General features: G+C 38.6%; 1 protein-coding gene across 1 annotated transcript; it reads left to right on the top strand.

Moving 5' to 3' along the window:
• The first annotated feature begins 5698 nt into the window (after positions 1-5698).
• LOC131236431 (uncharacterized) lies at positions 5699-21581 on the top strand. Its single transcript, XM_058233577.1, has 2 exons — positions 5699-6000; positions 19816-21581. The coding sequence occupies exons 1-2, from the start codon at positions 5781-5783 to the stop codon at positions 20961-20963; spliced, it is 1368 nt and encodes a 455-aa protein (XP_058089560.1). The 5' UTR covers positions 5699-5780; the 3' UTR covers positions 20964-21581.
• The last annotated feature ends 5450 nt before the right edge of the window (positions 21582-27031 follow it).

Below are 27031 nucleotides of genomic sequence, written 5' to 3' on the forward strand. Positions count from 1 at the left end.
GTGTGAATGATAATATTAAAAACGAGTCGATTTGAGTTCGAGCTTTATTTCATGTCAAGTCGAGTTGAGCTTGACCAAGCTCGAACTTGACTCGTTTTTAATCGAGCTGGAGTTACTTGCGCTCGGCCTGATCTGAACCTACATGCAAGTCGAGTCAAAATGAGTTCAAACGAGTCGAGTCGAGAGAGTTTATCGAGCTAGCTTGAGTCGTGTACAACTTTAGCTAAGGGGTCGTTTGGCACCATGGATTTGGGGGGATTTGAGGGGGTTTCAAATCCCTTGCTTGTTTGGTAACATGAAGTAATTGGGGGTTTCAAATCCCCTCAAAGAACGGGTTTGAAATCCACATTGGGAGCTTGGATTACACCTAAAATCATTTCAATAGTTGCATGTGTAACATGTGTATCGCCATACCATTATTCTATTGGGCACATGGCCCACTAATGATATCCAAAAACAATTAGTTATCAATGGCATCACCGTTAATTACTTTCATATGATGATCAGCACCGTTTAAACATTGTCCATGTAAATCAACAGTTAAAATCATTGATTAGTCACTTGGACATGATCTTGGGCTTATGGCCCATCCGAGACTTGGAATTTCATCATTTTCGGACAAAGCATATATTTCAGCGAGCTTATTATAACCATTGTGTCAAACACTATATACGTCACTAATTAGAGCTATTAAAGTTGATTTAGTAATTAAATTCAAACCCTAGTAAATATACCATGCATAGCTACTTTTGGATTAAAGTTGATTCCCAATCGACGGTGCCAAACACAATAGGAGGATTTCAAATTTAGGGGGTTTCAAATCTAAAGGGTTTCAAATCCCCATATTTGGAGGGATTTGAGGGGATTTCAAACACCTTGGTTGTTTGGCAACACAAAGTAATTGGGGGTTTCAAATCCCCTCAATTAGGGGATTTGAAATCCACGGTGAGAGTTTAAATTACACCTAAAATCCATTCAATAGTTGCATGTGTAACATGTGTGTCACCATACAATTGTTCTATTGGGCGCATGGCTCACTAATGATATCAAAAAGCAATTACATTATCAATTGCATTACTATAATTACTTTAATATGATGATCAACACCGTCCAAACATTGTCCATGTAAATCAACGACTAAAAATCGTTGGTTAGTCACTCGGACATAATCTTGTGCTTGTGGCCCATCCGAGACTTGGAATTTCATCATATTCAGGCAAATCTAATATTTTAGCGGGCTTATTACAACCATTGTGTTAAACATTACGTACATAATTAATTATAGATATTAAAGTTGATTTAGTAATTAAATTCAAACCACCATAAATATAGCATGAATAGCTACATTTGGATTAAAGTTGATTCCCAATGGCACCAAACACAAACAGTGGATTTCAAATCCAGGGGGTTCCAAATCCAGACTCCCAAACAGGCCCTAAGGCATTGGTTACTATATGGTACAAAATTCAATTATAGAAAGGGAAACACCAAAAAGTCATGAAATGAAAAGCTGTTGTATATGTACATGTATATGTGTCCATTAGATATAAATACAATTAAAATACAAAAGTAGAAATATAGTTAATAAAGGTAATCAAATGGTAGATTTATATCATTAATTTGGATATAAATACAATTAAAATACAAAAAAGCATGAATATAATTTATAAAGGTAATCAAATGATAAATTTATATCATTTTTATATTCTTCAAACTCTTTTGTTTTCAATCAATCCATTTATAAGCAATCAATCTCCACTAAAAGTTTTGGGATTTTTTAAGGTAAACATTTATTTTTAAATATATTTATTTAAAATTAGTTACTTTAAAGTATAAGCTTTGTTTGAATTGCGAATTGCATGCATTATAAAAGTGCAATAATTACATTATATAATTCTTTTTTCTTTTATAGACACTCAAACCTCACACACACTTAGGCACTTACACAATGGTGGGATTTCACCACAATGGGCTCTAATACCCAAGATCTCCTGTTGAAACTCTTACGAGTTTACTACCAAGGCATGATTGCATTATACAATATCTATTTTTTAAAAGTAGTTAATTTGGCAGTTTATTTTTATTTTTTTTGAAAGATAGTAAAATCATAATGATAATACTTTTATATTAACAAAATATTAAATCAACATAAATAAATACACTAACTCATATGTTTGAATAAGAAATTCTCACTATAATATAAGATAAAAGTATAATAATTACAAATTCTTTTTACTTATCTCCTATTTACATTTATATTTGACTACCAGATATGTATTAAATTACGTGCTTAAACAAATGTCAGAAAATTGTAATAATGACATTTTTACATTCAATTACTTATGTAATTTAAACAAGTTCGATAAACATCTACATTTAGGCCACTATTCAATGAAAGCTTGCATCTTAAAAAAGGAAAAAAATAATAATAAATCATACTTATAGCTTACATTATATTATAAATGATTCAAATGTCCAAAATTAATAAATTTCCTCACCCAACTACTAATTCATTTACTATGTAATCCAACAGTTCATCTAATTCACATAAAATGAGGACAAGACAGGCATAACATCCTTATCCGGAACTTCTCTAGGCCTTACTCTCCAAAACTATTACAGGCATTAAGAATGTTTCAACAATCTTATCCCCATTATATTCTTATATTGCCCATTTGAGATTTTAAAAGCTCTCCTCCTCTCACTCTCTCTCTCCCAATTATTTTTTTTCTCGTGTCCAAAAATGTGCGGCCAAAACAAATAAACCTTGTGGAATTTACAGAAACATCAGTGGCATGTCATCAACAACAAAATAGTGCATAAGGTAAAAGTGATCCAGTACATTAAAATCAAGGGTAGAATGATCTAGCCCACCTGGATGTATCCATTATATATCCATGCCATTCATCTATTTTGCTAGCTTATTTTGAGGCATGATCCCAAAAATTAAGTAGATAAAAAGTTTAGGTGGACCATATAACAAAAAACAATGATTATGAACCATATATCCCGCTATATATATTTTTCTCTTTCTTTCAGGTTTACGTGAGCTCATCAACAGGTTGGCCAGTAAACATTACTGTGGAGTTAGTAAGTTTAATGGTGGGCATTCAATAACTACTGTTTCATGCCGTGTGTACCTGAAATTTGTATCTCCTTCATTTTAATTTTCGGAACCATGCCTAAAATGAGCCGAAAAAAACGTAGGTCCCACCCACATGGCTGACTCGGGGATCGCAGGAAAGATTCGCTCTGCTGAGTCACCCACGAGGGGAGCGGATTAGGTGTTACCCGGGTAACAGCTTCGTCGGTGTTACCCTTACCATGGGGGCCGACCTTGATGATGTGTTGTATATCCACACCGTCCATCTGTTTCTACATACTATTTTAGTACTTTGTGCCAAAAATTAAGAAAATCCAAATCTAAGGTGGACCAGACTACAAAAAACAGTGGTGTTTAATGCCTCACCATTAAAAATCCCAAAGGGCCCATATTAAGGTTTTTAAAATGTTTATTTTCTATCCAACCTGTGTATAATATCAATAAGAACTAGATGAAGGGAAAATACAAATATCAGCTTGATCCAAAACCTTCTGGCCCACAAAAAGATTTTAATAGTCATACATCACTATTTACGTTGGTGTGGTCCACTTGAGATTTTTATCTCTTAAGTTATGGGCTTTCATCCTTAAAATTATATTAAAAAACAAATGGACGGTGTGGATATACATAAAATACATCAAGGTGGCCCCACACGGTTAGGATTACACCTCCCACCTGCTTTAGGACGCTGGGCTAGTCCTGATTCCAGACATTTTAGCTCATGGGCATTGATTATCGCTCAGCTCATCGGAAACCCACATACATTGAACGTGGACAGCTTATTATATTTCTAAGTTAGGTTTTATTCCGTAAGTTGCGGCTCTCGACATTAGCTAATATGAGTGCTTCTGGACGTCCATTTTTCATACAGTGTGGACAATATGACGAGATGAACGGTCTGGTTTCTGTACCGGCTCTTGTTATCTAAGCGGATCGCCAGATGAACGGCCTGGATCTTGCACAAGTGTAACCGCGGGTGCACCGTGCGAGCGTATTGCAGATGTGCAAGTCCCTCGGTCTCTGTCTCAACCTTTGGGAAGTAGCGGATGGCGCGTAGACCGGACGCGGATTTCCTGCGAAAGCCTTTCGCAGGAAGTTCCTGCGCTGGGAACTTAGGTGGGGCCCACTGTGATGTTTGTGAGCAATCCTCCCCGTCCATCCGTTTTTTGAATTCATTTTAGGATATGTTGTCAAAAATGAACCGTATCCAAAGCTCAAGTGAGCCGAACTAAAGGAAAAGGTGGTCAGGAAAATTCCCACCGTTGAAACCTTCCTGGCTTCAACATTGATGTTTAGATGCCATCCATACCGTTAATAACGTCATTACTATTGGGATGAACTGAAAATAAAAATATTATCATGAATAAAAACTTCTGTGGCCCACAAATATTCCAACTGTGGACGTTTAATTATCACGTTTTTGGCTCACTTGAAATTTGGATACGGTTCATTTTTGGTAAAATGCCATAAAATGAAATCACAAAACGGATGGACGGGGAGGATTTCTCACGAACATTACAGTGGGCCCCACCTGATTTCCCAGTGCAGGTACTTCCTGGGAAGGCTTTCGCAGGAAATCCACGTCCGCGTACACCAATGAAGTTGGACGGCTTATATGATACGTGATCGGCACTGACCGCGCCTTTTAACACTGTACCTGTACGCGGTCTTTTGATTCTATTGATTCCATGGAATGGTTCGGTAATCCAGACCATTCATCTATTTCTAAAGGGCTATTTGGGACTATAACCGTTGGATCTAGGGCCATGTTTCCTTCATCCAAACCGTTTCTGTGGTGGGATTAACCGTGGATGAAAAAAAAAAAAACTCATATGTGATTATTTCTACGCTTTGATATTGACCGTTGTTCTGTGGGCCATCGATCGAGCTCTTAAAAACTTCTGGTCGCACAATGATTTTTTATTAAACTAGCATCAGCGGTGTACATTGTCAGATCAACGTTCTGGATCACTGAAAAGGACACAAATATTCGACGGATGGGGACGAAATGCAGCAGACCTCCATAGTCCAACCATACACCACCATGGAAAAAAAGCGTGTCTAGGGACGCGGATTGCTGTACTGTCAGCATCAGTACCGAGGTGGCTACTGACAGTGCTGTGTTGGCCCGTGTGTGTATATATATAATCTAAGTCGTCCAAATATTTTTTTCATATTATTATAGAAGTACTATCCTGAAAATGAGGGAGATCAAAATCTCGAGTGAACCACCCTATTGGAAAAAAAGTGGTGATTGAATGTCCACCGTTAAAGACTTCATGAGCCTCACTGTAATGTTTATTTGTCATTCAATATTCAGTATGTTGATTTAGTGACAAAACACAAATATCAGCTTAATCTAAAACTTTTGTCGCCCTAAGAAGTTTTCAATGGTTAGTGTTCAATCATCACTCTTTCATGTGGTGTGGTCTATATGAGATTTTTATCTATCTAATTTTTGGTATAATGCCATAAAATAGTATGGAAAAATGGATGGAAGGCGTGGATGTGATACATACATCATGATAGGGCCCACAGAGCACTGTTAGTAGCTACCTCCCTACTGACGCTGTCAGTAGGCAATCCGCGTCCTGTGTTTGAAGGTGCACCGAAAAAACCCTAGTCCAAAGGAATAATAATCAACGGGGAAGAAGAGAAAGGAGGCTATATTCAAGGAATGAAAGGCGGCGGTGTGATGCACTTGTCGGCGCCGATTCCCAATAAAAATATTGATCTGTTAAGGTCATTCAATTCCAGACCATTAACAACAGCTCTCTTCCAAGCCATTTCCAAATCTTCTTCTTCTCTTCCCATGGCTGCTCAAATTTCCACCGTTTCTACTGAAAATTCAGCTCCACATGAGCCCACCCAAAAGACCATTTTACCCCTACAGGCATGTGATCTTCTTGTTCATTCATGTTGTTTCTGGATTTTGATATCTTCCCTTTGTTTTTTGGTTTTTGTTTTTTTTTTTTTTGGGGGGCATTTTTGTGCTTCTACATTTTGAATGAGTTATTTGAAGAATACCCATCTTTATTACAAGTCCTTATTTACTTTCTTGTTGCTTTAGATCCGTTAGATTGGTGTAGGAGAGTTTACAAGTCGTAGTCACTGTCTGATCTATCAATGGCCCATGTTGTTTATCCTTTGAAATTGGTTGTCGAACTTCGGCGGGTTCTCTGCTTGCGCACATCGACTGTCTACATGCTAGACATTGAGGGGTTGTTTGGAAACGCAGTCGAATTGGGTTGTGATAATTTGTCCAGAAAACTGGAAATAGCCAATGTTTGGTGCCTTCCATTAGCATTTGTATTGAAGATCTAGTCTCCATACTGCAATTAGATCGCTTTCGAGCTTGACATGAAAGTAAAGTAATTGCAATTTGAGGGTTACTACTGCATTATGTATGCTAGGAAACCTCGTAGCATTTTGCGAAACTAGGCCTCAGTTCCCATTGGATTTGCAACATCTATCAAGAGGTTAAACCTTCCTGTCAGCACTTATTCATTGAGTGCACATGCTTCATCACCCTTAGCTTCATGATCCTTCTAACTAGGTGCCAGTCCCGCATTCGCTTCCTACGTGTTTATACTTGAAAACATTTCGAAACCGACACTTCCCTGCTCCGGCACTTTATGCTTCATGCTTCGTGCAACTATAGTTTAACAAGTCCAGCCCTACTGATTAGTAGTCAATGGTAAGGAAATATATTGATACAGGAGGATATTCCTCTCTTGGAACTTCTGTTTGACCTCCTCTATCAAAAGAGTAGGAATTAAATACATACCTTGAGACTTTTTGGAATATATAATTTAGAGAAGAAAGCATGAAACAAGCCTCAATATTTATTGCAAGGAAAAGGCTGGATTACCAAATGAATGGGCTCACTTGTTGGACTTGAAGTATTATATTGTTCACCACCAGTATGGTCCTGTATTGCCCCTTTATTCATGGGTGATACCAGTACGTATTGGGATTTGGGTGATCCGTGACGGTTTCGGATGATATTTTAAACCTTGGTCACATTGTTCCTCTCTCGTATTTAGCATGGTTACAATCTAGTGTGGGAGAGTTTCATTTTTAATATTTGCCTCATGGGTCTTTTGAAGAAATTGCACTTGTTGATCTGGCATTTCATTGATATGTATTGAAATGTGCTGGAATTAGAAATGGGCAAATCAATTTTGCTTATTTGAAGTCTATAATATTGTTTGGGGTAGCCTCATGGACAGTAGAACTAATCATTGTTTTAAAATAAAATAAAAAACTAACTGCTGTTACTGTTTGGTTAAATAGAAATGGTGAAATATTTTTTTCTTGCATTATGCCCCTAGTACAGTGCCCCCACCTAACAATGCATACGTTATGGACTTTCAAAGCCACTGGAAATGCCCGTCCCAAGTGTTGTGATATACACCTCCTAAAATTTGGTTCCAAAATTCAGTGATTTCAGTGTCTCACTTCTATTTATCAACACATTGGCTTTGTTTTCTTATTGGTGTATCTCCTTTTAAGTGTTTGAATTGGATATATCATGAAGTATGGCACTTCCTATTTACGAGGGACATATCTCTGGGGATTAGTAGATATCATCAAAGAGGCAAGTGATTAATGACCTGAGCATTTTTTTTTGTTGCATGTTGCTGCTGCCTTATGTTGCAGGTCTCTGTTGTATTATGTATCTCTTCTCTTTTCTCTTTTCTTAATAAGGCTCAGTTTACCCATTAAAAAAGGATTTTCTATATATGTTCATGAGTTCAAACTAATTAAGTTGCTCTAAACTTTGAAGATATTCTTTTACTTCTTATCATAGGGGTTAGTTGATAAATAATAAAGTCAAAGCACACATATGGAAGTGGGGAAAAACGCTCATCTATCATTTCCCTTATATCCTAGGCTAGTTGCACTTAGCATGAAGCGAAGTGGCAATAGATTCGGGTGCAGGCACAGTTTTATATGTCAGGTATTAGCTGTATCATAATCGTATAGGTGGATCCTGTTACGAGATATGGGGGTTAACTAGTCCTTTTAGAAAATAAATGGGCCGTATCAGCTTGTATCAACTGATATGCCCCATATTGGCACCAATGCAGGGCCAATATGGCCATGAATATCATATTTTTGAAAATTTTGTTATAAAAATTCTCTGGTTTTCCCACTTCTTTCATAATTTCAATTATGAAGGAAACTTAGAAACTAGTTTTAGATGGATCTAGACTTTTGAGATCAAACATGAGATTTGAGTGGCATTCGGTGAATCAAACCGGGATAGACCATTTTGGGAAATATCAGAGGAAGCGATTAACCATCAAATTTTTTTCCATATTCTTTTGTTGAATTCATATGTAATGGGCCCTAATTTACCAAATCATGTTTGATTTGTGTTCGATTAGGACCTATTTGGTTGACTTTCAGTAGTTCATCATTCTTATCAAAGAATGGTCTGATACACTATATAATACATGTTAAAACACAAACACGCATGCACACAAGAGGGAGGGAGATTATGATGTTTTACATTTTTCCTATTTTCTCAATATTTTTCTTTTTTTTTTTTTTTTTGCCCCAAAAGAACTTCAGATCCATATTGTCCCATACAGTCCAATATGGAGATTATGATGTTTTACATTTTTCCTATTTTCTAAATATTTTTTAGATTTTTTGCGCCAAAAGAATTTTGGACGATATGGGTCCATATTGTCCCATACAGTCCAATACGGAGATTATGATGTTTTACAATTTTCCTATTTTCTCAATATTTTTCAGATTTTTTTGCACCAAAAGAATTTCAGACTATATGGGTCTGTATTGTCCCATACAGTTTAATACGCCCTCTATTGTATCATTTTTGGGCCTGACTGATACGCTCACTGATACTGTTTTTCAAAACCTTTGGTGCAGGAGTAGAGAATTGTCTATTTCAAAATGTTACCAAGTATAAATACCTGTGAAGCGGGAGAGTGAGTATAAAGTGGGATATGAAGTGGGAGCATCACCTGTTTAGAAGGATAGTGCAACCAAGTATCCAATATTTTGATACAAATCTAGTGGATACCTTTAGATTTCAAAGGCTGCATGTTTGTGAGCTATCTACTTCTTTGAAGGAGAAAGATGCATTTGAAGCACCCGTACAATCTCTGCGCTTCTTATTTTAGGGATTAGGACATTAAGGTTGCAGTTCAAGCACACATATATGGAAGTGGATAAAAACTCGTCTATCATTTCCTTACATTAACCCAGGAGGTTGTAAAATTTTGGTACAAATGTAGTGAAAAACCTTTTGGCTCCAAAGCCATGCACATTTCTGAGATGAGCAGAACTGTTCTGCTTATCTGAAAGAGGAGATGTCAAGAATGTGGTTCTTCTAATCCTCTCGCAAAAACTCATTTATTTACAGCCCAGTCGTCCAAATGCCTGTTAAAACAGAGATTTTGAATTCAGCACTTGTTTCACCGTTTTTCTCCCTTGTATTCTCGCCCAATTAAAATACTGTTACCAATTTTTTCATTTCCCTCGTTATAATGTCTTGTGGAAATGGTAAAAAAGCCAGTCCCCTTCAACTAATAGTGCATCATTTGAGGCCTATTGAATACTAAATCAGTCTCATTATAAACTCTCCTGAATATTATTATGCTTAACTTGAGGGATAGGAAAATGTTGATTAAGAATGGATGCATCAAGTACCCGAAAAGTACAGAATCTGTTGATCACCTCCTCTATTGCAAATTTGCTTTGAAGGTTTGAAGGGGTTTCCTAGATGTGTTTGGTTCTCATTTGGTCATGCCTTTCACAGTTGGTGACTTTAGCCTGCAAAGCAGGGACCAGGGGTGAATTGAATGTTGGCATCTCTCCTTTTGGCTGTTCTGTGGTCTCTGTGGAGGAAGTGCAACAATCACTTGGAATCCAGCAAAGCGGTCTTTCTTAGTGCTAATTGCAAATTTGTATTTTGGGCGATTGCTTCTAATATATGTAGGAGTGTCAACCTTCGTGGAGTTTGGGTAGGTATAGAGCTGGGCATCTGTCCGGATCGGATCGGATTGGGTCCAACTCGATCCGATCCGAAATCTCAATGGCATGGTCCGAACTCAATCCGATCCGAGACTGAGTCCGGGTCACCTGACTCAGACCGATCCGAAAGGTGCATTGTTTGATCCGATCCGAGTCCGACTCGGTCAGGAAAACCGAGTCGGATCGGATTGGACACGGTTCGGATCGGCCCGCACCACCTGACGGCATACGTGTGGGTTTCCTTGATCAGGTCTTTTGGAGATGATGACAGGGACAAAAACGTCCATTTAGGCTTTCCGATGGACTGCCGAGCTCAGCTTGTACTGTCGATACCCACCGATACAATATTAGTGCAATGCGAAAGGGGAGCGATTTGGAGACGGAAGATAGGTTGGTTCTCGTATCAGAGGTCATCGGAGAACAATCCAAGCGTTGAATGGCGCAGAGACATTCTATTGTAATTTCAGGAGAGAGTTTGAGATCCGTTGCTGGGTCCCCAAGTTTCTGGTCTATGATACGGATTTTGGATGGGGAAAGCCTGTAAAGGTGGAAGTGTTGTCGATTCAAGAAACGAGTGTTATTTCCACAAACAACTATCCGCCAATCAGAGGTTAGGATTTTTCAACCAATCTGATCTTCAGATCGTAACTTGTTGACATTGTGTTACACAATGTGGTCGGTTTGATTTGAGCTAATATCTTTTAATAGTAAAATTTCTGAGTGCCTGCGTATCAAGCATCATACGCAGCCTGAGCATCATAGTCTTTATCACTGTAGATGCCACCTTCTACTCAGCTTTTTTCTTCACCCATGTACAGACAGTGGATTTAATGACGAAAATACCCCTACTTTTCAAACTTTTCAATTGCCTTTTGCTGAAAAGCAGGGGTATCTCCGTCCTTAAGGTCTAACTGGTACGTTAGGTTTTCGGACGTTGTCAAACACACTGGATAAAAGGCAGCATCTACCATCACAATTATTTCCCAAAATTTTGGTTTTCTTCGTACATTCCCACCTATTGCCATTTTCACATCGGCATTGTAGTCGTTGGATTTGGGGTTATTTTCAAATGATCCAAACCATTTGTAATGTTCCTAGATGATTCCCACCTAAAAAGAAAAAAAAATAAAATCACATTGGAATCTTTCAACCCTTTAATCATTTAACTCTTTTCGAATATGAACTGTCTTCCTTAACCGTTGTTTTGTGAGTTATTTAAAGGACATTTCTGATGAATATTTTCACTTCTCTTATCAACATTGAAGGAAAGAAAGTATAAACGGTTTGGATCATTGCAACATGTTCAAGGATCAATGGATGAAGTTCGGATGTAAAAACAAGTAATATGTAGGGATGTATTGTAGCAAACCTCTTTCTTCTTTGAATGGCAAGTGAGGCTTTGAACTATAAGCGTCGAGCCCATGGGTCCCACTCACTTTGGGAAAAAAAAAAGTACTGCTTTTTGCCATCCATCGTAGCTCTGGAAGACAACTTTCTCCCCGTCCTTCTCTCCACAACCATTCGCATCTAGGCCAGCACACATCTCACCCATTCCAATCTGACCCACCTCTCGGAATCTTGGCATAGAGCTTTTCCAGCACTACACAGCAGTGTTGTGGGTGCTGTGTGCTTCACTACATAATCCGAGTCTGGTGAAAAAAAAAAAAACATACTTCCACAATCTACTGCAGCGATTGGGGTTGCCATGCCCAAATGCAAAATGGTTTGATTTGCTTCTCTGTTTGAAAAAGGTCTGAGAAAAAATCTGTAGCTGAGGGTAAAATCAATGTTCCAGATTCATCTTCGAGGCTTAGTATTTGAGAAAAAATCCATAGCTGAGGGTAAAATCAAAAGGTACATATATACTACCCGACTCCGGATCGGTCCGGATCTATTCGAATCGGCTTTCGGATCAGATCGGTTCAGTCCAGATCCACCACGATCCGAACTCAATCTGAAATTCATTCGGACCTAAATTACCCAACTCGATCCTGACCGATCTAGGCCATCGGTTCGGTTCGGATCGGGTCAAATCCACTGGATCGGATTTGTTTTGCCCAGCTATAGGTAGGTATTGCTTTGGAAGTTTTTCTCCCTAGGGCCTGTATTTGGGTGTGATGGGCTCTGATTATTTTTCATCTTCCTCTTGTTCTTTGCTTGACGTTTTCTTTAAATATATTTTTTTAAAGGACGACAATTTATTAAAAGTGGTGAAGCTGAAAGAATACAAAGAATGAAAAGCAAAAACAAAAGCACCACACAGCCCCAAGAAACCCATCTTAAGGGATGACTCCCACTCTAAAACAAAAGATTTAGATCTTAAGCAAACACCCTTGGGTAGACCACTCAAATTCTTAAAACATCTTCAATTCCAAATGGCCCATATCCTCGCAAGGAGGAACAATGTCCATGCCTTCCTTCTCATTCTTCCTTGATCACCACCATGCCACTGCTAGAACATATCAACAGTTGACTCTGGAAAAACCCAACAAACACCAACATCAAGGAGGATACTTGCCCAACTTTCCACGAGAAGGGACAATGTATGAAAAGATGGCTCATCGATTCCTCCTCCTGCCAACACAAGGGGCAAGCATTCACGATGATGAAGCCTCTTTTCCTCAAGTTATCTATCGTTAATACCCTATTCCAACCCACTAACCAAGCAAAAGCCTCCATCTTTGAGGGGGCACCATTGGACCGAAGGAAAGAGTGTGCTTTAACTCACCTCTACCCGATCCCCCATGTGAACCACTTGTGATAGTGGACTTGAGCGACTTCACTGAAAACTTGCTGAAATTGTTCAAGCCATCTCACCGAATTGATCCCCTTCGAAACGGATACCTTGACAAAAGATTAAGAAGATCCAACAATTCTTGAAATTCTTCCTCTTGCAGATCTCTTCTACACCGAGGAATCCAAACGCCCTAAGAATTGAGAGAGGAGAAGCACCGATTAACTGAAGTATCAAGATCCACTGCCATACGAGCTAACCTCGGAAATTGGATTTGTAATGTCCGATTCCCTAGCCACACAATATGCCTTGTCCCATCTCCCAATTGAAAACCCACCTTGTGAGGAACCACTTACTCTCGTCTCAAAATCTGTCTCCACACACTCAAGATTTTATATGAAGGGGCATTTCTAGGCCACCACCCCTTCTGATCCAACCCATATTTTCTCTTAACAACTTTCTTTCAAAGACCTCCCTCTATCCCATATCTCCAAATCCATTTCCCCAAAAGAGCTTCGTTTAAATACCCCAAATTATGGATTGGCCTGCACACGTCATCCCATTTCATAAGGTGAAATTTTTTCTTAACCTCCCCACCTTGCTAAAAAAATCCCTTCTAAGCTCCTCCAACTTATTAACCATCCCTTTCGGGCACCTAAAGAGGGACATAAAATATAGAGGAAGATTTGATGGAGCCACTTTAATGAGAACAATCCGTCCCCCTAGATATAATAGCTTGCTCCTCCACATTGATAATTTTCTTTTTGACCTCTCAATGATCAGATCCCATAGATGCTTTTTCATCCTTCCAGTACACAAAGGAAGGCCCAAATAGGTGGAAGGGATAGACTCTACTCTACAACCAAACACCTTGGCCAGAGAATCTACCTCCTCATTAGGCAACCCTATCCCCAATACTGCAGACTTATGAAAATTGAATAAAAGACCCGAAACCAATTTGAAACAAAAGATTGCTTTTTGTAGATTATCGACTTTGGAAGCATTCAACGCATGTCCACAAATCGAAGATGAGAAACTTAGAAACCCCCCTTATCCACCCTAAGAATGTTGAAGGGACCTTCCTTGACTTCTTTAAATAACATTTGACTTAAGACTTTCGCTCCACAATAAAGAGAAAGGGGGAAAGCGGGTCTCCTTGCCTAAGACCCCTCATAGACCGAAAGAATTATTTGGGAGCACCATCAACAAGAAGCGAAAACTTCACCAAACCCCACACATTCCCAAATCCGACTTCTCCAGTTGGCTCCACACCATGGTGCCTCATAAAGGTTGTTACGAGGCCGTAAAGGCCGTTATGTAAAAGTAATGGTGGCAGCCTTTACATAAAGGTAACGGTGGCAACCGTTACACATTACGGGGTCATTTCGCACTCCCATAAAGGTCCGTTACGGGCAAAATGTTCCCTAGCCGTTATGATATGCCCGTAAAGGATGATACGTATAAGTAACAGCCATGACCATTACACGATACATGGGTGAAACGAGGTAATGACTATTATGTGATACATGGGTGAAACGGGGCAGTTGGTTTTTTTTGTTTTTTTACCGCATCAACCGTTACAGTGGCCATAAAGAGTTACGGGGCATAATGACTGTTACTCCCATAACAGTCGAAAAATGGCCACTTTTTTTATTTCCTATTTAAATCCATTTTTCTTTTTAGTTTTTCATTTTTCTCATTCCAAACTCTCTTAAATCATTTTACCACAGATTTCGACCTCTCTTACTATAGTTTTTAAGATTAAAACCATAGATTAAAGTGATTTGAGTGAATAGAAGCTCCAGTGGCAATTTTTTCAAAAAATTCAAAAGGTAGTATTTATACATTTTTAATTTTTTTTTTAATTATTTTTTTTTTCTGATTTTTAGTTCCAGTGCTTGATTGTAATGTGTAAACATTAGAGACATATAATCACGTTCACAAATTCACTAGACAATCAGATACAACACTCTCACCAAAGAGTGGATCATTATACTGCTATAAACATGTTCAAAACAAAAAATGAATACATATTTGGAATATTTACATCATGTTGGATTTTCTAGATATTTTTTTCAGAATTTTTTTAGGCAAAAGAAAATTTTCAACCATTATATCGTAACGGTCGTTATGCCCCTATATCGGTAATGGTGGTGACCGTTACAGCCACTGTTGTCGATATGGAATAACTTGGTTACGGGGCCGATACAGGTTTTTTGGATTTTTTGTCAATTAAAAAAGAGAGACTGTAACGGCCATTACGGCCCCTTTAATGGTCATTGCACCCCATATCATAAAGGTAATGGTGGTGCCCGTTACGCCCACCATTACCATTACAGAATACCTTGCCCCACACCCTAATCATTCCAACATATAATCTAAGAAGCCCAATCAACATAAATGTAGGCTTTCTCTAGATCTAACTTTCACACGACCCCTCTATGGCATCAGTTTATAACTTCATTAGCAATCAAAGAACTTTCCAAGATTTGTTTCCCTTCCACGAAATCCCCTTGCTCCTGAGAGATAATACAACCCAACATGGAATGGAATCTTGATGCGAGAACCTTTGCCAATATTTTATAAGGCACGCCTATAAGGCTAATTGGCCAAAAATCTGCAAGGCATTTTGCTCCTTCCTTCTTTCGAATTAATGTAATAAAGGACACACCCAAGTCTGACGCAAGTTTACCTTTTTCAAAGAAATCGTTCATTAATCCGATCAAATCCTTCGTTAGCATATCCCAGAAAATCTGAAAATTAAAAAAGCTGTAGGAAACCCATGAAGGCCCAACACCTTGTCCCGACCCAAATTTTGAATTGTGTTTTTAACCTCCTCCTCAGATAAAGATCTCTCCAAAAAAGCCGCCTTAGCCTCCGACAAGGCAAGGTTGTCAAGAGAAGGACGCCCAACACCTAGTTTGGAAAGAAGGCTCTTATAGAAAGATACAATGGCATTGCACACATCTGCTTTCCTATCCACCCAAACCCCTTGCACCGTTTTGCTTTCAATTTTGGTAGTTCAAGCCCCCGTGCTTCGTATCATGTGAAAGAACTTAGTGTTCTTGTCCCCCTCCTTGAGCTAGCAAGCTCTCAACCGTTGTTTCCACTTGATCTTTTCTTCCATCAGGAACTTGTTATAATCAGCTTTAAGGGTATCTCTTCAACACTGATCCTCCTTCGAAAGCATTGCTCCTTAATAATATCTAGCTCCTGAATTTCTTGCAAAGCTCTAGCTAAAGCTGCCTCTTTGTCCTGAAAAAACTCTTCCTACTATGAGAAATCATCCCTTTAAGAGTGCAAAGTTTCTAAAACAACATAAAACCTGATTGGCCTAAAGCCTAACGAGAATCCCACCAACCCTTTTTCAGGTCCCCAACGCCCTCCACCTCTAGCCAAGCAATTCAAATCTAAATGGTTTGGGGCTCTAGCTCTCTATCTCCTCTTCGAACAAAATTGGACAATGGTCTAAAGTCGGCTTCGGAAATCCCCTCTGGTTGGATAACAGGAACTTATCAATCCATGAAGCTGACACCAGAAAACTATCCAGCTTTGAAAGCGCCGGCTAAGCATGGCCAACGAAGCGAAGTGAACACCCCCCATCGACAATTCAACCAAATTGTTTCTAGTCACCCATTCGGAGAACACAACCATGCTATGAGCAATTTTCTTGTCAAACGGCTTCTCAAAAGAAAATTTAGGGACATTAAAATCTCCTCCAACACACCAGGGAAGCCCTCATCTCGCTCCAATATAGTCTAGTTCTGGCAGAATGAGTACCTAAGATCGGTCGAGCATGGCCCAAAGACTACAGACAACACCTATTTAAAACCTAAAGCCTTATCTCTAGAACAACATTAAGAGAGAAATCGTCATTACCGTTCAGGAAAAAAAAAAAAACAAACAGAGAGAAATCGCCAACCTAGCTATCTTCTTTGGACCACAACGCTGAATTCCAAACTACTAGAATACCACCTAAGGACCCTTTCGTGTTCTTGGCTTCCCGCTCCTTTTCATTACCATACCATAAATCATTTACTATAACTTGACACATATTTGCTAAATTTAGTTTCTTGAATGGCCACAATTTGAGCGTTAAATTTCCTGCATTTCGCCTTTATGTGAGCAAGGTAATCCGTAATAGTAACGGTGACCAATGGCCACCACCTTTACCCTTACGATATGGGCTGTAACGGCCGTTATGGCCCCCGTAATGACCATTACGGTCTCTCTTTTTTTATTGAAAAAAAAAAATGGAAAACCTATATCAGCCCCGTAATGGACTGTTGCGGGGCAGTTACGAGCCTTATGGCCTTTATGGGGGGTGTAATGACCCATTATGGGGTCATTTTTTCCATAACAAATGTTATTTACGACCCTATAATGTGTAATGATTGCCATCGTTACCTTTATGTAATGGCCTTTCCAGCCCTGGATCTTCCAGCGTTGGAGATTTTGGTGGCATCCCCCATCCACATGGGCCCATCCAAAAGGTTGGATCACTACATGATGCCCCATGTGGACAGAATCCTGCACTCGAACAAACTATTCAATTTTTAGACACAGGATCCTATACATTTGTTATTATGGTATTAAAAAAACAGTTTGTTACATAACAGTAATGGTGGGACCCATTATGCTATATAGGCTGTAATGCCCTTTCTTAATAATAATAATAATAATAATAAGGCCCATAATGGGCTTGTAATGGCCATAATGGCCATTATGGGCACAACACAGTCTGATATGGGCCCGATACAGTTTCTTTCTTTAAGAAATTTTTTACCGTTACAGCTTAGATCTATTACAGCACAAGTCTGATTACTTGTGTTCAGAGATTCAAGATCATTGTTGAAATTCTATCGTAGTGATCGATCAAAGTATTTTGGTCTGATTTAGGAGGAGAGTTTCATGTACGGATACAGTTTCTTTCTTTAAGAAATGTTTTACCGTTACAGCTTAGATCTATTACAGCACAAGTCTGATTACTTGTGTTCAGAGATTCAAGATCATTGTTGAAATTCTAACGTAGTGATCGATCAAAGTATTTTGGTCTGATTTAGGAGGAGAGTTTCATGTACGGATTCTTCAATACTGACTATTGTAGAATATTCATGTGGTACCTTTTCAACGAGGGAGAATCTATGATCATGGCTCCAAGCTAATATTGAAGAAGCTAATTGTTATGGCCACTGTTACCGTTATTGAATACCTTGGTGCTTCTTCTTCTTCTTCTTCTTTTTAACAGTGAATACCTTGGTTCTTATTCTTCTTAACTACTGAAGCAAGCATGCTAGGAGTGGAAATTTAATGAAGCTATAGTTAATTGAAATTGACGATGATACAACGGACAGTTACCCCCCTTTGATTTTCAAATACAGAAAATTCAAAATACATTTATCTAAAAAGAAAGAAAAGAGAAAAAAAAAAAAGAAGAAGAAAAAGAGCACAACATTTAACTGTTCCCACTTCCTAAGGATATTTTTTGGCATCCTTGAAATAATGCATGGCTTGCAACCTCATATTTTGTACTCTCATATTTGCCGTTAGAATTAAGACATGGAAGAGTTCCTCAGTAAAAATTTAAAAAAAAAAAAAATTTTAAAAAGAAATTTTAGAATTTCCACTTTGGTCAACAATCAATTGGCCTTTGTTTTAGAGTATTTAGGAGTGTTTGATGAAAACATCATTACACACGCTCTAATTTGAGGATTTGGGGGAAGATGGGCCGATTTGTTGAGATTGGGAAAAAATCGAAATTTCCCCAAATTTTCCCAAATCAATTACAATCCCAATGTCCAAATATGAAATCAAATATGTATGTAACTTGATTTAGTGATTCTTGGTAATTTGGGAATTTTTTGGAAAAAAAAATCTTAATTAGAAATATATATATATATATATATATATATATATATATTTCTGTTAGAAATTCTACTTTGATCAGCAGTTAATTGGCCCCTATTTCAAAGTATTTAGTACTATTTAATGAAATCATCATCACATACACTAATTTGGGGGAAGATGGACCGAGCAAAATGGAATTTCTGAAAAAAAAATATTTTCTTATATTGTTAATTCAGAATTTAATTTTTTTCCCTAAAATCTTTGATTTGACATTTAGAAAATGAAATTGTAACCGATTCAGAATTTTTTGGAGAAAATTTGAATTTTCCCCAATTTTCTGCAAATCGGCCCATCTTCCCTTAAATCCCCAAATTAGAGTGTATGTGATGATGACTTCATCAAACTCTCCTAAATACTCTAAAACAGGAGCCAGTTGACTACCAATCAAATTGAAATATATATATATATATAATTTTCTAATTAAAACATATTTTTTCTCAAAAAACCTCCAAATTACCAAGAATCACTAGATCAGGTCGCATGCACGTTTGCTTTCATATTTGGACATGAAGACTGCAACCGATTTGAAATTTTTAAAATTTCCCCAATTTTTTGTAAATCGGTCCATCTTCCCCCAAATCCCCAAATTAGAGTGTATGTGATGATGATTTCATCAAACACTCCAAAATACTCTGAAATATGGGTCAATTGGCTGTTGATCAAAGTGAAAATTCTGTTTTAAAAAACTACTTTTTATATTTTTTAATTATTATCTAATTAAAAAATTATTTTTTTTTGAAAAATCCTCAAATTACCAACTTACTCTCTGTTGAGTTTGCGCTGTTGCTGTATTTTCCCATGACTATATCTTGGGAGGTCACAGACCTGAGGTTTAGGATCTTCCAACCTGCAAGATTTGTGTGGCATCCAACATCCACATTGGGCCCCTTATCGGCAAACCATGGCCCCCACATGTATGGAATCCTGTGCTTCAGCAAACTATGCAGTTATGCAGTTCTTCTTCCAAAGGTACCGCAGTATCTTGTTGAAGCTTCTGCCTGTACATGGTAACCATGAGAGCTGTAGCTGGGAAGAGTATAATGCTGCCATCTTTTACAGGTAGCAAAGCGGTTGGAGAAGTTCAAGACTACAATCTTCACCCAAATGAGTATGCTTGCAGTCAAACATGGAGCAATAAACCTTGGCCAAGGCTTCCCCAACTTCGACGGCCCTGAATTTGTCAAAGAAGCTGCGATTCAAGCTATAAAAGATGGGAAGAACCAATACGCCCGTGGGTATGGTGTCGCCGACCTTAATTCCGCCGTGGCTGACAGGTTCAAGAAAGACACTGGGCTGGTGGTAGACCCAGAAAAGGAAGTCACGGTCACATCTGGGTGCACAGAAGCAATTGCGGCCACCATTTTGGGCTTGATAAATCCTGGTGATGAGGTAATCCTCTTTGCTCCATTTTATGACTCTTATGAAGCCACTCTATCAATGGCCGGAGCCAAAATCAAGTCCATCACCCTCCGACCTCCAGACTTCGCTGTACCCCTTGACGAGCTCAAGTCTGCGGTGTCAAAGAACACTCGGGCAATACTCATAAACACTCCACACAATCCAACCGGAAAGATGTTCACTAGAGAAGAACTCAACACGATTGCTTCTCTTTGCATCGAGAACGATGTTTTGGCATTCTCGGATGAAGTCTATGATAAGCTGGCATTTGAGGCTGATCATATTTCCTTGGCTTCACTGCCGGGCATGTATGAGAGGACGGTGACAATGAACTCTCTTGGGAAGACCTTCTCATTAACTGGGTGGAAGATCGGGTGGGCCATTGCTCCGGTGCATCTGACATGGGGATTGAGGCAGGCGCACTCATTCCTCACCTTTGCCACCTCAACCCCAATGCAGTGGGCTGCAGCAACAGCACTCCGGGCACCTGATTCCTACTACGACGAGTTGAAGAAGGATTACATGGCTAAGAAGGCGATACTGGTGGAGGGCTTGAAGGCTGCCGGTTTTGAGGTGTACCCATCAAGTGGGACCTACTTTGTGGTGGTCAATCACACTCCATTTGGGTTCGAAAACGACATTGCATTCTGTGAGTATCTGATCCGTGAAGTGGGTGTTGTTGCAATCCCGACTAGCGTGTTCTACCTCAACCCGGAAGACGGAAAGAATCTGGTGAGGTTCACCTTCTGTAAGGATGATGAGACTCTTAGGAAGGCTGTTGAGAGGATGAAAGAGAAGCTGGGGAGAAAGTGAGGAAGATTTTGTTTGTTGTTTGACCTCGCAGTAATTATGGATTACGGTAGTTAATAATGGTTATTGAAGTTTAATTAGGAGTATGGGAATTTTAAAAGGGTGGGTGGTATGAAAAGATACTGATTTTGGGTTACCCCAGCTTTGTGAATTGCAGCCAAGCTGTCCCATTAACAAGAATGCCATCGTTACCTGCTTCTTCGCGGATGGATGGGTTTTTATCTTGGTACATTTGCATGAGTTGGGTCCATTCATCAGTTGGGGACCATGGTGATGATAACCTAGCCCAAAAGTTAAGGTCGGTCCGCCCCGTGAGTCGGTCAAGCATGTATTAGAACAATGGATGGTCAGAAGAAAATGACTAATGAGCAGTATTCCTTCCACTGGCAAGGCGTGTTTGCATTTGCCAGGCCCACCTGATAAGAGGCCTTATCTGTATGATTTTTGGCCTACGCTCCATTCACAATGGAATGCACGGTTTGGATGGTTGAGATTGGTCATTGGTGTGCTTGTATGCCGTTGACGAGTTGCAAGGCATCCTACCTGCACCATTTGTAAACCTGTCCGACTGTGTATTTTATTCACATCAATGGAAATTAAATGACTCTAGTGTTAATTTGATACAGATGATTTGGGTACGACTTCATTGCATAAAACGGCTACTTTAGGTGTGATGGTGCATCCATTCCTTCTTTATGAATGAATGATTTATGACTAAAAAACCTTCCTTTTTCATTCAAGTCACTGAAATCAATAAGACAATGAAGGCAAAGTAATGGAGCTTTTTTCCAATTTCTGGTGAGAAATGAAATTTTATTTGCATAGATTATATGTTTTGTACGTCTTGCAGGACTCTACTTGGATTTACACCTTGTGTACGTGCATTGTACAATGATCCAAATAGGCAATCATGTTGGATAGCTAATTTTAGCATCTTCGACAAATTGTCAAGGGTGAGTTTGGTTGCATCTAATACCTTAAAATTTCATGATTAATGCAAAACCAAACGCACAAAATTGCACTTATTGGCCAAGTTACAATCATTAATATAGACATTACAAGCAAGATTTTATTTCTCATGAATTCATTTATTTTATACTCGTAAATTGAAAATTAGAAAAAAGTTATTTTCTTTCCGTTGAAGGAATTATAAGGTATTTAATCAATAATTCTCTATTTGAGTTGTTTAAAACATGATGACATGGAGAGATGTTTATTTGGAAATATTTTGAACTTATATTTAAAAAAGGAACAAAAAAAATATATAATAAATTGAATTAACTAGTAAAATGCACATATCTCCATATTTATGGAACGTTCTGTTAAAATTATGACGTTTACAAACATGGGAAATACTTTAATCGGGATAGTATATATAGAATAAACATTAACCTTTAGATTTGTAATAAGCCTGTTGGGAGTTGAAATATGAGCATTTGGTTGGAATTGCCAGTAAAAGTACATTTACATGCCTTTCCATGCATCCAAACGCGAACCCCCTTTCCAATGTTTTGCTGATGGCCAAAGCGAACATACAACTAACTGCGTCTAGGGCCCACCATGGTTTATTTATGATATCCGACATTCAATGAGGTTACTTCACTGTGAAAATGAGATGCACCAAAATCAAATTGATCTAATCATCAAGTGGGCCATAATGTGGAAAGCAATGGCAACCACCCAAAACCATTAAATCCACATCGTGGCCCACTTTATGGTTGGATTGCTTGACTTTTGAGAGCCACATCCACTTGCGCACAGTACCTTTTCCATGGTAGGTACACTGTTACACGTTTGGTAGATTATATGTGGCCCATTAAACTAAAATGGACACATGCACATGTTTACATGTGTGGATGTAATTATTCTATACATGCGATGATGATACACACACATTAATTTTCATATGGTCAATGCAATGATCTTTTGTTGATATTCGTCACATATAAAGGACTGACTTACTTGTCACATGAGATAAACCCTTGTTTGAGTATATACAACAGTAGAAGTCCATGCTGAAATGCATATATATTAGAGATGTATCTCTACCTTAATTTATGAGATAATCTGAATGACATTTTATTGAAATTGGTACCATACCCTATTATATCATGCAAGCCCAGTATTAATTAATTAGGCATGTCTTGCTTGATGAACACTTGATGATTTACATGTGTCTCACCATCAAGTGACGGATCCATTACATTTCTATTGTTGTGTGAGTTTACTAGTCTTATAGGTGACTTAAATGTCTTTATTGCAATTTGCAATATGCTAGATGGCAAAGGTCCCGATAACTTGATGTTATTTTGGTGTGCATTCTAAAGTTTTAGGTATAAGAACTTAATTAGCTCAAAAGTATTTTATAAAGGATTTGCAGAGATAGGTTAGAAGTAGATCACACATGATTGCAGATAATGATTATACGAAGAATACTTATTTATGATGTTAGATCGAATGGGTAGTTAGATTTTATTATAAATGACTTTGAAATAATTATTTATATATGACACATGTAATTATTTTCGATGAGATATGATGCGGTGAGACCTGATGGGCTCAAATATATAATACTCAGGCATTTATGACGCGCCTAAATAGTACGCCTGTCATGTCTTAATTCAAATTGAACCGACTAAATTGCACTCACCTGTCATGTCTTAATTCAAATTGAACAGACTAAATTGCGCCGTCGTTAAGTCAAACTAAGATTGAATGGATAATTCTCAGCTTTGATTCCTGGACACTTGTTTGTTAAAATAAGATCATTCGATATTTTTCATTTTTAGCTGTCCACTAAATGTCTACTAATTAGATAGTCAAATGATGAGAAGTGTCATTTTTGGTCAATGAAGTATGTGAACTAGCAACAACAATTTGGACAGTTTAAGAAATTGGAAATAAAAATTATGAAGAGAGTAGGCCGAACTTATACAATCTCTCGACCGAGTATTGTGTAACATTTTAGGTGAAAATGACAAATGATCTACATCCAACGTACCTGATGAATCGCACACGCCTTCCATTTTTCGCATCCAAGGTACTCATGCAATGTGAGTTTTCAGTAATTACGGCTCTTTCTGTGGAGAGTGGGTGCAGTGGACGCGGACTGTGTAGTGAGGAGCTCACCACGCTAGAGCGTGATGTGGATTCTCTGCGGAGCCCATCATGTTTTATGTATTTTATCCATGCCGTCCATCTGTTTCTTCAGCTTATTTCAGATCATGAGATTAAAATTTAAGCATATAAAAAGTTCAAGTGGACCATCAATCCAATCTGCTTTTTTATTTTGTTTTGTTTTAACCGTCTCTTTTCAGGCCAACGATTGGAAAGCTAGGGTTGTGTGATCACTGCTGTTTTACTGAACCGTCTCGATCACCGACCAGTGTACTGCGTCTTCGGGCGATATTAGGTGGTAGAGAATTAACTCACTCAACACGGTGCGCCCCCGACCATGGGCCTCACCTTGATGTAGGTGTGGTATATCCACGTCGTCCATCCGTTTTTCCATATCATCTAAGGGTTACAACCACTGGTTACTATAGGGTAATTACCACCGTTTCCTGTAGCTTCCATGACCGTATAGCCCACAAGAAGTTTTTAATCGCCAATCACCACTGTTTCCTGTAGTGTGGTCCACCTGAGATTTCGATCTGCTTCATCATTGGTCTAGTTCTCTAAAATGAGCTGTAAAAACGGATGAACGGCGTGGATATACTTCACATACATAAATATAGGCCCTACGGTTAGGATCGGCACCGTGTTGGGTGAGGCCGGACGCGGGTTTCCTGCGAAACCTTTCGCAGCAAGTTACTGCGCTGGGATGTTAGGTGGGGCCCACGGTAATGTTTGTGAAAAATCCACCCGTCCATATGTCTTACTGGATCGTTTTACAATATCTTACCATAAATGAGGAGTATCCAAAACTCCAGTGTACCACATGAGAGTAAAAGTGGGGATCAATGACGACCGTTGAAACATTCATGCGGTTACAAAAGCTTACCATCAGGCAAAGTGTTTTTGTGATCCCAATCTAAATAACCTCGTAAACGGTTTGGATGCCATATAAACATCAAGATAGAGCCTAGGAAAGTTTCAATGGTAAGAAACTCTTTCCCTATTTTTCCCTGCCATAGGGTTTACTTGAGTTTTGGAACCAACTTATTTTTAATTTATCTCAAAAAATAGAACGAAGTAGATTTCTCATAAACATTACGGTGGACTCCACCTGGCGTTACATAGCAGGAACATCCTGCAAAGACTATAGCGGGAAACCCGCGTCCGTTAAGACCGGGCCGCACAAAATCCGTTCCCACAGGTTGTGGAATACAACCATATACCAGATCGGTTAGGAGGTAAAGAGAAAAGCTCGATACTCTGGCAGCTGTAGATGGTACACAAGCAGTTAAAATTACTTAGAAAATGCATACATGTCACACAGGAAAGTCCAATTAAAGTGTCGGAATTATAAATCCCAGTTTAAATGTACCACGAACCAAAAATTACATTTATTTGAGCATCTGATTACTGGATTGGTGGACATTTATTTAACGGTTGAGAATAAAAATATTCAACGGTCATTCAGCAACAAACAAGTTTCCAGAAATTAGAGTTTATGGTTATTAAACGAATCTGATTTTAGGCTTTTAACTTATTTACAGCGGTTTCCACAATTTAATTTACGATAATATATGCCACGTGTACAATTTAGAAGTGCCTCCGTATCAAGCCTCAAGCTGCCCGAGTACCATATGAAAAGGAGAAAATCTTTGATTATGTGGCAGACTGCGGTGTTCCATACGGATGCACGTAGACATTGTGGACATGGAATACATTTAACTTAGATCAAACCGTACAATTAATAGGCCCCACTATATAAGGATTATAATTGAAAATTTATACTGGATATCTAATAAGATTATTTGATTTATGCACATCCAATGGACAGCATAAATTGACTAATGGTCCAGATTCCAAGAATATATTTTCATCACTCCGAGTGGGAGATCATCTAATCAATATGATATCTTGGGACATGGGCTATCTACATTGGGCCCCACTAGTTGGATGGTTTAATTTGAGGTATGTTTCCGCCACGTCTACAATATCTGTGTGCATGCGCATGGAGCATCCGTATCTGCCAGAGTAAAGAGTATCACTTAGGTCACGGGAAAAAGGGCGGGGGAAGAATTAATTATTTTGATATTCTAAAAGGAGAATTATTAGATACTCTGGCTAGGTGAAGGCTTGATACGCAGGCATATGGAAATGGTGCACGTAACATATGTTAACTCAAGTTAAACCGGCTAAATGGTAGAACATACAGTCGCTAAGTTACAATCCAAAAATCAGTTTGGATGAATAATCCTAGCTTCTGATTCTTTGACACTTGTTTCAGGAAGTAAGACCGCTGGATTGTTTTCATTTTTAACCGTTCAATTAGTTCCCCACAAGTTTGAAAATAGGTAATCAAATAAGTACAATTTTTGGTTTCATAATACATCTAAAATGGTTTACATAATTTGGACGGTTTATTTTGGATTTCATTGTCCACGTGTACAACCTTGAACTGTTTTCTTAGTGAGTGCGTATCATCCATCACGCTTTACCCGAGTATTAAAGTGTGTGTGTGTGTGTATAAAAATCATCTAGAGAAAACTAGAGCGAGCATAGTTTTTTGGCATTCATCTTTCACACGTGAAAAGTTAGGATACGTGTGAGAGATCCAAGGCTTTCAGCAGACGGCCCTACTGTCTAGATTTCTTGTTTCTGGACGGTCTGATCATCATGCCCACTACATGCATAACAGAAATTTATTTATTTCACCTAACCGATAATCAGATCTGCCTGTATTCGAAGAAAAGAAATATATCAAAACAGGACACGTTTCTGATGAGCGGCTTGGATCTCCTCCAGATTTACCAAGCTGCGTCCTGACTCCTGCGTTACTAAGTTCCAAAATAAGTGCCCGTACTCGGGAGCGGATTAGGTGAGAGACCCTGGATCCACTATGGCGGGTGGGACCCCTGACTGTGGGGCTCACAGTGATGTATTTTCCGTTAAGCCACACT

Source organism: Magnolia sinica, chromosome 2 (genome assembly GCF_029962835.1).
Source record: "Magnolia sinica isolate HGM2019 chromosome 2, MsV1, whole genome shotgun sequence".
In the NCBI taxonomy this organism is placed as follows: Eukaryota; Viridiplantae; Streptophyta; class Magnoliopsida; order Magnoliales; family Magnoliaceae; genus Magnolia; species Magnolia sinica.